Consider the following 13,056-nt stretch of genomic DNA (forward strand, 5'->3'; position numbering starts at 1 on the left):
GGGAAGCCCCAGGTGAGTTAATCTCATTTTTTTTAACTGGCTTTAGGTTCACTTTAAGTCCATTGTGTCGCCTAACTCAAACATATGAGATGGTGTAACTTGCTTTGCACCTTCATCTTGTTGTAACAATAATGGCTGTGAATCAGTGATTTTCCCACCAAATAACTCCTGCGAAGTGTCAAATGTAGCGGATGTGGTACTTGGAGTAGCGCTGGTGGATACGGAAGATGAGGTATACTGTGTTAAATAGTCAACCACGTCCTGCCGTCTTCTGAGCACTGTACTTTGGTCTAGGGCCGCACAAAATCACGTCAGCACGACCTTGAACAGACCTGCCGGGTGGCCTGCCTCTGCCTGTTGTTTTGTCCATATTGGGGGGGATGAAGTGAAAGGTATGCACTGACTTGCCTAATACAATGTGCAGTTACACAGGTGCAGTGAAAGGTATGCAGTGACAGGTATTACAATACAATGTGCAGCTGTCACACAGGTTCAGTTAACAGGTATGCATGGACTGGTATACTAAACAGCGTGTGGTCACACAGGTGCAGTGAACAGGTATGGACGGATTGGTATTACAAATGTGCAGCTGTCACTAGGGATGATCGGAAAGAGCAAATTCCATTCCGCCGGAAATCACGGATTCCGTCAGTGTTAAATTCTGTCGCTATGAAAATTCCGCCGGATTTGTACGAAATTCCGCGGAATTCCGGATTCCGACGGAAAATTGAAAAAAATCGCTAAAGTTACCTTGTTTATCCTATATTATAGCCCATAGACCCTATTAACTGGTCCTCTCCTCCTCCCTCCTCCCTGAGGGAGGGGGGTCTCATCTTCCAGGGAATTGTACTATTTCAAAAGCCAGCTTACATACCGTGGCTGGGAATTGAACCCAGGTCTGAAAGTGTGGTAGGTAACTCACTTAACCACTATACCACCAACAACACTACATGCTGAAGCCAGCCTAGCATGTACCATTATGATCAATCCAAGAGAAAAAGTAGCTTGCTTAAGGATTTGTAGCATGTCAAAAGCCAACTAATATTGGCCGGGAATTGAACCCAGGTCTAGCGCTCGGTAGGCTGCTATCCTAACCATTATACCAATAACACAACACACTACGGTATGTAAGCTGGCTTTTGAAATAGTAAAATTCTGTGGATTAAAGGGATACTGTAGGGGGGTCAGGGGAAAATGAGTTGAACTTACCCGGGGCTTGTAACGGTCCCCCGTAGACATTCTGTGTTGGCGCAGCCACTCACCGATGCTCCGGCCCCGCCTCCGGTTCACTTCTGGAATTTCAGACTTTAAAGTCAGAAAACCACTGCGCCTGCGTTGCCGTGTCCTCGATCCCGCTGATGTCATCAAGAGCGCACAGTGCAGGCCCAGTATGGTCTGTGTCTGCGCAGTACACTCCTGGTGGCATCAGCGGGAGCGAGGACACGGGCGTGCAGGCGCAGTGGTTTTCTGACTTTAAAGTCCGAAATTCCAGAAGTGAACTGGAAGCGGGGCCGGAGCATCGGTGAGTAGCTGCGCCAACACAGGATGTCTGCGGGGGACCATTAGAAGCCCCGGGTAAGTTCAGCTCATTTTCCTCCGACCCCCCTACAGTATCCCTTTAAGCAAGCTATTTTTTCTCTTGGATTGATCATAATGGTACATGCTAGGCTGGCTTCGGCATGTAGTGTTGTTGGTTGTATAGTGGTTAAGTGAGTTACCTACCACTCACTCAGACCTGGGTTCAATTCCCAGCCACGGTATGTAAGCTGGCTTTTGAAATAGTACAATTCCCTGGAAGATGAGACCCTCCTCCCTCCGTGAGGGGGAGAAGGAGAGAGGATCAGGTAGAAATTAGTTAGGTGAGGAAATAAATTTGAAACACGTAAAATTCAGCGAAATTTTAACATTTTGCGCGGAATTCCGTTTTATAGCAATAGCAATTTTGTTCCGACCATCGGCCGTAATCATGGAATTTACAATTCCGCGGAATCCAGCGACCATCCCTAGCTGTCACACACAGGTACTGTGAACAGGTGCAGTGACTGGAGGTATATTGCACTGCTTGCGGTCACGTAGGTGCACTGAACAGGTTACAGGCATGCATTGCAGTGATTGGTATTACAAATGTGCAGCTGTCACACACAGGTACTATGAACAGGTGCAGTGACTGGTGGTATATTACACTGCTTGCGGTCACGTAGGTGCACTGAACAGGTTACAGGTATGCATTGCAGTGATTGGTATTACAAATGTGCAGCTGTCACACACAGGTACCATGAACAGGTGCAGTGACTGGTGGTATATTACACTGCTTGTGGTCACGTAGGTGCACTGAACAGGTTACAGGTATGCACTGCAGTGATTGGTATTACAAATGTGCAGCTGTCACACACACACACACACACACACACACACACACACACACACACACACACAGGTACCGTGAACAGGTGCAATGACTGGTGGTATTAAGAATGCGTGCGCTCATGTAGGTAGGTAGGTAGGTGCACTGAACATTGAACAGGTGCAGTGATTGGGATTACAAATGTGTAGCTCCCTGTCACACACACAGGTAGCCACTGAATGTGCTGGGCCTGGCAGTGGCACAGTAGGAATTACCACCAAGGGGCCAAATGCCAGCTGCGACTGACTGACAGGGCTGTACATAAATATAATGCAAGTGGGCCATACACACACAATAGATCACAAGAACAAGATTAGCTCTCAAAAGAGCTGTTGAGGGGTGCTTTTTTTTAGCAATAAGAATCAGCAAGGAGCAAGCTAACAAGCCTACAAGAGCCTAACTAAGCTTTCCCTATATCTCTCTCTGCAGCAGCTCTCCCTTCTCTAATTACTGCAGGCACACGAGTGAGTGAAATGCCTGATGCTGCCTGCCTTTTATAAGGGGGCGGGGCTCTAGGAGGGAGTGTAGCCTGATTGGCTACAATGTGCCTGCTGACTGTGATGTAGAGGGTCAAAGTTGACCCTAATGATGTAGTATAGAGGCGGATCAAACTTCCAAAAAAGTTTGTGGTTCTCCGCGATTGCAAACCACAGAAGTTCCCCGGTTCCTGTTCGCCGGCGAACCGTTCAGACCATCTCTATTTCATAATAGAGTCATCATTTAGACAAACTTCTCTGTTAAAAAGCCTTTGGGTGGTAGCACACTTGTTTGTTAGTTTTCTGTGTGTGTTTTTCTGCATGCCATGTCTATATTCACACATTTTTACCAAGTGTGTCTGTACATGGGAAAACGCAGGCATTTTTTCACATAAGCTACTTTAATTAGTATAGAAAGTCCACTGCTTCACTGCTGTCAGGTTATTTTTTTTTTTCTATACAGGAAAAATACCTAACAGTGTGCACTGGCCCTCCATTGATTTATATTGGTTCTCTGTTTTCCTGAGCAGAAAACACAGACAAGTGTACTCCCAGTCTAGAGTTCTGGTTGTGATCAGGGGTGCTCGGATACCCCTTTTCAAAATCCGCCAATACCCAGATATCCGGATCCGAATCGGATATCCGAATCCGAATTTTGTGGTATCAGAGTAAACTCGGATATCCGAACCCAATATCCTGGATATCTGGCCGGATTCGGATATCCGGATAGAAAACCGGAAGTGACCTGAAAATGGCTTAAAATGCTTCCAAAAGTCTCTTCAAATGGCAAAAACCTCTTTCGGAGGTCTCTCTCTCTTTCTCTCTCTCTCATTTTGGCTTCTGCTCGGATATCTGAACTAACTATTAACTATCCGCCTGGATTTCAGATAGGAAATCCGAGTTTGCTCGGATGGTCTATTCGGATTTTAAAAAATATCCGAATTGCTATTCAAAGTTCGGATAGTGGAAAAAGTTTGGATTATCTGGGTAGTTCAGATATCCGAAATCTTGCTGAGCACCACTGGTTGTGATGTTTACCTTTGGTTCCTGACATTGCTGAGCTAATTAGCCTTAGTTTTATCACCTGAGTTATACCTGAACGTGGCCACAGCCATGCTCAGATGTGAATCTTGTTAGTTTTACACTTTTTGCCATTACCCAGCAGCAAAAAAGATGCAATTCGCAGAGTTTGAGCAGAGGGGAGTAAAGTGTCTATTTCCTGTCCAGGTTCCTGCACTGCATCTTCAGTGCAGATTCTCTTCAGTGCTTCTTAGTGTCTGTTCTGCATGGCGACAGCTACGGTTTCTTATCATGTGACCCACCAACGAGACATTGATTGAGAGAAATTTGGATCTGGTTACCTCCACTGAGGGGGATCCTCTGGCTATTCATACTGAGGGGGTATCCGGCTACCTATACTGTAGAGACATCTGGCTACCTGTAAAGGGGGAGTCATCTGGCTACCTATACTGGGGGGGGGGGGGGGCAGCTGGCTATATTGGCGGGGTCATCTGGCTACCTATAGGGGCAGGGGGGGTTCACTTGGTTAATTCTGCGGGGGAATATCTGACATTCTGACTACCTTTACTGGGGGTTGTCTCACTATGGTAGGGAGACATCTGACTACCTATACTGCAGGGACATCAAGTCACCTATACTGGGGGGTCATCCTTTCAACAGGGTGGCTGAGGAGGGGGGCCCTAAATGTATTGTTCTGCTTGGGGTCCTGTGTCCAGCACTGCAAACATCTCACCATCTGAGGAATCCTCACCATCTTGAGAGCCCTGCCTGAACCTAATGAGCTTTGTAGAAGTTTCAGAGCCGCATCAAGCCATCACAGTGGTGGTACTGCAATTACACCGTTCTCAGGAAATTGTAGATACCTTGGTATGGCAGATGTACGCATTCAGGCTGTTACAAGGATGAAGATTAAGGATCTTGGAGCAGGAGCTTGCCAGAGAAGCATCCTAACACCAAGAGCTTCCGGTCACATTCCCAGCCCACTGACTTAAATGGAATTTGCAAAATTCGTCAGCTGAAAATGTAATGTACCACCCAAAATTCAAGGAAATGTTCACAGGACTGTCAGACACATATTCACTTAATAAAGAACTGAATATTTAATGGGGCATCTTATTTTTTCACACAACTGTATATATTTTTCCCCCAACTGTTCATTCTTTTTTTTCCCCTTCCAGCTCAGTTCCTTTTTCAGGAAAACCATTGTAACAAAATGTTATTCTTATACCACATACTTTCCTGAAAGCAATTTCAAACTGTACACTGAACTTAAGTAGTTAAGTAACTTTAAAATGAATATTAAAAAATAAACTCACATGACAAGAAATGTTGAGACTCAGGTCCAAAGTCACGATGAGCATCCTGTAGCTGCCGCAGACGTTCTGCCACAGAAGCCTACACAGAAAATGTATACCAAATGTAAGAATCCTATTTTTCCTGCAAGGGTATTTCAAAAACATTTATCAACAGGTAAACTATGGTATGAAAATATAATCAATAAGTTCAATACTTTGTACAGCCAGGATATCCAGCAATACAAGTACAAATACAAAGTTGATGTGTGGTTTGAGACATAGCCAATACTGGTACATGTTCATATGATAAATTACAGCATAATAAGAAACACTAGGAGGGGGTACCTACCCTTGCAAGCTTACAATTTAGAATGCAGTGAGTTGGAGACAATTAGGAAGGAGACAAAGGGGTTGGCAGATGAGACAACAAGCCCCCAATGCTACCTATAGCAAATTCAAAGAGAAAGGTGAACACTGCTACACCCTACTAACATCCACGATAGTGCTCGACCTGGTTAGCTCAGCCAAACGTTATGCAGAAAGAAGGAAGGGTCCGCACTTATCTGTAGATTCACTCCTTTATTAGGAACATATCCAAATGTATAAAACATCAGGCATCACGCAGCTGACATTTTTCGGACTATGTCAATCCTTAATCATAGTTAGTGGGAAAATGGCAACCTGGACACATAAATAGAGGTATCCATGCATGAAAACCGCCCATATACCCGCCCAGAGAGGGGTAGCGGTATTGAAGTGGACAGGTGTAGGACAAAAACCTACCACCCACTCACTCCGATCTCACACAAAATACAAAATATAAAATATACAGAATATACAAAAAGGGGTAAAATGCTAAGGAATAATAAAAATAGCAATGGATTGAGAACAGGGTGAAACGGGGGGAAAAAAGAGGACTTGCATCAATAAGGTCAAAGTTAACACAAAATTGAAAATGAGGAGCAGCAGCAGGGGGGAAAGGAAGAACAAAGGATGCAAAGGAGGGAGGCCCTTGAACCAGCATGGGTCGTGTAATAAGTGCCAGGTCCCACTTGGTATTCAGGCCTAGAGGTGGCCTGAACGGGTCACCGGCGGACAGTTCCCGGCGAACATCAGCTGTTTGAGTCCATGGTGGGAAGCGAACAGATAGGGCAGTTCATTACGCCCCCTATACCTCGTAATTGGGCTAAACTTTGACCCCTTACATCACAGTCAGCAGACACATGGCAGCCAATGAGCTGCACTCACCCACGGACCCCCGCCCCCCTATAAAAACGCAGCAGTGCCGACCATGTTCTCAGTCTTTTTTTACCTTCCTCCCTCCCATCCTTCTCTCTCTCTCTCTCTTTCTCTCTCTCTCTCTCTCTCTCTTTGATTTTGTCTACCAGGGATTTGTAGGCTGTCAAAAACAAGCTCACATACATTGGCCAGGAATCAAACCCAGGTCAACTGCTTGGAAGGCAGCTATGCTCACCACTATACCACCATTGGCTGGGAATTAAACCCAGGTCAACTAACATTACAGGCTGAAGCTAGCCCTTTCACTCATCTCTTCAACTACAAGAAAGGCCCAGGAGTAGTCTTAGCTACCGTAATATCTATGTTACGGCAGGGCCCTTATTACACTTTCTCTTACAGAGCTATGGAAACCATTTTGCCCATGCAATAAAGCGAGGTGGAAAAATTAAATCATGCCTAGCGGGGAATGGTTTTAATCCATCAACCTCTGGGTTATGGGCCCAGCACACTTCCGCTGCGCCACTCTGCAGTCTGCTTACATTTGTATACAATCTTCAAGTTTAAGAAGGGTACATTAGTTGAAATAGTTACACTACAATCTATGTTACAGCAAGGCCCTAATGACACTTTCTCTTAAGGGGCTATGGCCGCCGATTGGCCCATGTGGTAAAGCAAGGTGTAAAAAACAAAGTAAACCTTGCAGAGGATGGTTTCAATCCATCAACCTCTGGGTTATGGGTCCAACACACTTTCACTGCACCACTCTGCTGCCACACAGTGAGTGCTTCATTGTAGGAAAAAGTGGTGTTAAACTTCTTGGGCCAGACTTACTTCCTTCCTCCAAAAGACACACATATATCCCCATAAAATCATTTGGCAGCAACTGCATACACAGTCTCTGTGGCGCAATCTGTTAACACATTCGGCTGTTAACCGAAAGGTTGGTGGTTCAAACCCACCCAGGGATGGCCTTGCCTTTTGTGTTCAACAGTTGTCCGAAGAGAACCCCAAATATTCATTTAGCAGCAACTGCATACACAGTCTCTGTGGCACAATCAGTTAGCACATTTGGCTGTTAACTGAAAGGTTGGTGGTTCAAGCCCACCCAGGGATGGCCTTGCCTTTTGTGTTCAACAGTTGTCCGAAGAGAACCCCAGATAGCCATTTAGCAGCAACTACATACACAGTCTGTGTGGCACAATTGGTTAGTGCATTTGGCTGTTAACTGAAAGGTTGGTGGTTCAAGCCCACCCAGGCACGGCCCACCCAGCTGGCACAAAGTTTAGTGGGCTGGGTAGTGCTGTGCGCAAAACGGCTCACCAGGTGCGTCATTTTGGGTACACCCGGTGCGACGTTTTGATCGCACCTGCTGCAGTTTCGCGAGCACCGCGTAGCGCTAAACTTTGCGCACACTAACTTAGCGCACAAAACTTTGCGCGTCTTAAAGGGCTTTAGGCGTGCTAACTAAGTTAGCACCCTTTTGTGAATCAAGCCCATAGTCTTTCAGCAATCGAGTCAGCACCAACTGTAGTCTTTATAGCTCTATTTAACATATCATAAGCAGCATGATATATCTGCTTAACAGCAACAGCTCCACTGTTTCGGTCAAACAGACCTTTCTCAAGCTGTACAGTGGGTTGCAAAAGTATTCGGCCCACTTGAAGTTTTCCACATTTTGTCATATTACTGCCACAAACATGAATCAATTTTATTAGAATTCCACATGAAAGACCAACACAAAGTGGTGTACACATGAGAAGTGGAACGAAAATCATCATACAGGATTCCAAACATTTTTTTACAAATAAATAACTGCAAAGTGGTGTGTGCATAATTATTCGGCCCCCTTTGATTTGAGTGCAGTCAGTTGCCTATAGACATTGCCTGATGAGTGCTTATGACTAAATAGAGTGCACCTGTGTGTAATCTAATGTCAGTACAAATACAGCTGCTCTGTGAGGGCCTCAGAGGTTGTCTAAGAGAATATTGGGAGCAACAACACCGTGAAGTCCAAAGAACACACAAGACAGGTTCAAGACAGGTCAGGGATCAAGTTATTGAGAAATGTAAAGCAGGCTTAGGCTACAAAAAGATTTCCAAAGCCTTGAACATCCCAAGGAGCACTGTTCAAGCGATCATTCAGAAATGGAAGGAGTATGGCACAACTGTAAACCTACTAAGACAAGGCCATCCACCTAAACTCACAGGCCGAACAAGGAGAGCGCTGATCAGAAATACAGTCAAGAGGCCCATGGTGACTCTGGACGAGCTGCAGAGATCTACAGCTCAGTTGGGAGACGCTGTCCATAGGACAACTATTAGTCATGCACTGTACAAAGTTGGCCTTTATGGAAGAGTAGCAAGAAGAAAGGCATTGTTAACAGAAAGCATAAGAAGTCCCGTTTGCAGTTTGCCACAAGCCATGTGGGGGACACAGCAACCATGTGGAAGAAGGTGCTCTGGTCAGATGAGACCAAAATGGAACTTTTTGGCCAAAATGCAAAACGCTATGGGAGGCAGAAAACTAACACTGAACATCACTCTGAACACACCATCCCCACTGTCAAATATGGTGGTGGCAGCATAATGCTCGGGGGGTGCATTTCTTCAGCAGGGACAGGGAAGCTGGTCAGAGTTGATGGGAAGATGGATGGAGCCAATACAGGGCAAACTTGGAAGAAAACCTCTTGGAGACTGCAAAAGACTTGAGACTGGGGCGGAGGTTCACCTTCCAGCAGGACAATGACCCCAAACATAAAGCCAGGGCAACAATGGAATGGTTTAAAAACTAAACATATCTATGTGTTAGAATGGCCCAGTCAAAGTCCAGATCTAAATCCAATCGAGAATCTGTGGCAAGATCTGAAAACTGCTGTTCACAAATGCTGTCCATCTAATCTGACTGAGCTGGAGCTGTTTTGCAAAGAAGAATGGGCAAGGATTGCAGTCTCTAGATGTGCAAAGCTGGTAGAGACATACCCTAAAAGACTGGCAGATGTAATTGCAGCTAAAGGTGGTTCTACAAAGTATTGACTCAGGGGGACGAATAATTATGCACATCCTACTTTGCAGTTATTTATTTGTAAAAATGTTTGGAATGATGTATGATTTTCGATCCACTTCTCACATGTACACCACTTTGTATTGGTCTTTCACGTGGAATTCCAATAAAATTGATGCATGTTTGTGGCAGTAATGTGACAAAATGTGGAAAACTTCAAGGGGGCCGAATACTTTTGCAACCCACTGTATAGAGTAACATCACGCTTAACATCCAAAAATCCAACCCTTATATAGTGGTATCTTACCCAGAGAGCCAATCAGATTCAAAAGACCTCAGCCAATGAAATCACTGCGATGACATAGTGGACTTGATTGACCAATGACTTGACCAATTTCTACTCCACTACCATTGAGTCGATCCTCTGCTCATCCATTCTGGTCTGGTACGCTGGCGCAACCACCAGCGACAGGCACCTACTTCAGAGGGTCATCAGGGCGGCGGAGAGGGTCATTGGGAGATCTCTCCCCTCACTTGCCCTCCTACACAACAAAAGACTGAGATCGAGGGCCCTGAAGATCGCTAACGACCCCTCTCACCCGGGCCACTGCTACTTCAGTCCGATGCCATTGGGACGGAGGCTTCGGGCCATCTACACCAAGACGGCTAGGCACAGTAATTCCTTCTTCCCCTCAGCTGTCAGCCTCCAGAACTCCCTCCACATTCTCCCATTGGGGCACCCCCACGACATATAGAACTGTCACGGACAGAGCCAACGGCTGCTCTAGTATGTAAACTGGAAATGCAAGGAAATGTAATGTACAATGTGTTATGATCGCTTCTGCAGCGTTTACTGCTGACTGCAGTGGTATTGCAAACCAAGCAGTTCTAATGTCATTACATGCATTTGCTTGCATAGTTTGGTTTGCACTTAAACTAGTTGCTGATTCCATCTGCAGTCGCTCTGAAGTTAATGACAGTTTAATATGCTTTTGTGTAAACAAACATTGTCTGCTGCAATGGAGGGGCAATCCCTTTCCTGCAGGCTGCATATCATTGTCTGTCTTTTCCTGCTATCAGCCTGTGATTAATTACCATTCACTTGTGTGGGAATCTGCAGGTCTGCTCCCATTGGATGACCTCAGTATAAAGAACTGCTTCCTGCAATGCCTCATGGGCTACCATAGTCTCAGATCCTGTCTGTTACTCTGCCCGTGCCCCACCTCGTTCCTAGTCTGTGTGGACTGCGCTGACTCCTGCGAAGGGGTCAGCGAGTCCTCCTAGTTCTGCTCTTGTTTCTAGAAGTTGTTACTTTGCTTGTCTTGTGTCATATATTGGTTCATCGCCAATATATACGCATACTTGCACGTTTATTATTTTCCTTGTATTCGTGTTACGTTGATACATCAGTGTCGCTGATATATACGTACACGAACTGTTTATATCCTGTGTTCCGTTAGTCAGCGTTCCAGCACGCTGAGCTAGTTATCCTGTTCCTGGTCCTGTTTGTGGATTGCGTTCATCTCTGCGAAGAGATAGCGAATCCTTCTGAGTCCTGTTCCCTGTATTACTACAGTCTTAGTCAGAGTTCCTGCTTATGTCATATATCGGTTCATTGCCGATATATACATATGTTAGTCAGACGTTACAAATAGTTTCATTGATAGCTGTAATTGTAATACGCTAGGAAATCATACTTATTGTATATTTATCTGTGTTACGTTCATCTATCTTGATCCTGCTATTTCCTGACTATCCTGTCCTGTCTTGGTGAGACACGCCATCGCTGCAAACGCATTGGCTACCTCATTCCAGTCTGTTTTATTGTGGACGCTTGCTGTCACTAAGTAGTGGCTAGTTAAGCAAGCGTTCATTCTGTCTACCTGTCCTGATCTCCTCAGTCCTGGTTTATGCGCTCAGCGCTACTTTGCGCTGAGACGTTATTACGAAAGTGTTGTTTGTGGCTGTTCGGATCTGCACCGGCTCTGTGCACCACAATCTCCTATGGGAGTCAGTCCTCTCCTCCACTAAACTGGGGATATCCTGATTCCTTGTGCTGGTGTGTGTACCTCCTTCACGTCAGCTTATGTGTTGCATGCTGACTGTGGAGATTACACCTCCAAGCTTAACACAATGTAAATGAAATTGAAATGCAAATGTAACCGTCTGCTACTGGCATGTGTAATTGTAAATTTCTGTTCCTGTTGCTCTTTGCTATCGATTGATGTCTCTTCTGAGTCAAATGTACTGTGCCAAACCCAATTCCGGGCATGACCCAGTCATGCTTGGCGAAATAAACTATTCCTGATCCTGATTCCTGAACTGCTGTAGGGATGGTCGGAATAGAGATGGCCCAAACGGTTCGCCGGTGAACGGTTCCTGGCGAACTTCGGTGGTTCGTGTTAGCAGTGAACCAGGAACTTTTTTTTCAAAAAAAGTTTGGTTCGCCCATAGACTTTAATGCCCGCCGACTTTAGCGGTTAATAGCAAAGTCCCCTTACATAGTAAAAACACCAAATGTGCAGGGTATGTAGAGGATGGCAGTGACTACAAGAGGTTTTTTTTTTTTCAAAAAGACCTTATACTATATATATATATATATATATATATATATATATAGATAGATAGATAGATAGATAGATAGATAGATAGATAGATATTTTTTTTATTTATTTTTTGTTTATTATTATTTTTATGTGCTGAGTGTGGGAAAACTGAAAAAAATTATGGCGTGGGGTCCCCCTCCCGAACCTCTGTAACCCCTTGTCCCCCATGCACGCTGTGATAGCCAGAATGTGGAGCCCCGGCCGACTGGGGCTTCGCACCCTGAGCTATACCAGTCCGCATGGTCCATGGTATGGGGGACTCCGGGGCCCCCCCGGAGCCCTTGTCCAATCATTGGACAAGGGGCTCTTCCCCACCTCTGGTGCCCCAAGAGGAGGTGGGGGCGATGACTCCCTGGGGGGGTTCATGGTGGCATCTGGGAGTCCCCTTTAAGAAGGGGACCCCAAATGCCCCCTTACTCCCAGGAGAAATTAGTATAGGGGTACAAAGTACCCCTTACACATTTCCACAAAGGGTTAAATGAAATAAAAACACAACCACGAGAAAAGTATTTTATTATTCTAAATTAACCATAAATACTTACCTGTTCCTTTAAAAAAAGTTTTCCCACGCCAATATCCTTGGTAAACGATCCAACGAATACAGTATCCTCTTATCTTGCGATCTTCAATTAAGTTGATTGAAGATCTCCGACGCCCCCCACATAGCAGAGAATGCGTCCTTTGGGACGTATAGCTGCCGGCTCCCGCTGTCTCTCCCCATGTAATGGATAGCGGAGATACCACCGCAACAGCAAGCGGCATGGCGGCTATCTCCGCGTCGCAGCCGGCGGTTTCCGCCGCACAGTTACATGCTGGTGCTTTGCCTGGTCCTTCTATCGCTCATAGACTAAGGGCTACGTGCGCGCGTGCCGAGCGAAAGGACCTTTATGCATCTAGAAGGGGAGTCAGCTGATCACTCGGTCAGCTGACTCCAGCTATGCTCTGGATTGGCTGAGTGACTGGGGCGGTGTTATAGAGCGCGTTTAGTATATACAGTGGTGTGAAAAACGATTTG

At 45.5% G+C, this 13,056-nt stretch overlaps 1 protein-coding gene across 3 annotated transcripts in view; it reads right to left on the bottom strand.

Annotated features, from left to right (window-relative positions):
• DRP2 (dystrophin related protein 2) overlaps positions 1–13,056 on the bottom strand; it is a 697,048-nt gene that overhangs the window by 494,193 nt on the left and 189,799 nt on the right. For all 3 annotated transcript variants that reach the window (XM_068248074.1, XM_068248073.1, XM_068248072.1), the window contains exon 7: positions 5,217–5,295. In XM_068248074.1, coding sequence (XP_068104175.1) covers positions 5,217–5,295 — 79 coding nt within the window. The remainder of the gene's footprint in view (positions 1–5,216; positions 5,296–13,056) is intronic.

The sequence above is a fragment of the Hyperolius riggenbachi genome, chromosome 8, assembly GCF_040937935.1.
Source record: "Hyperolius riggenbachi isolate aHypRig1 chromosome 8, aHypRig1.pri, whole genome shotgun sequence".
Taxonomy (NCBI): domain Eukaryota; kingdom Metazoa; phylum Chordata; class Amphibia; order Anura; family Hyperoliidae; genus Hyperolius; species Hyperolius riggenbachi.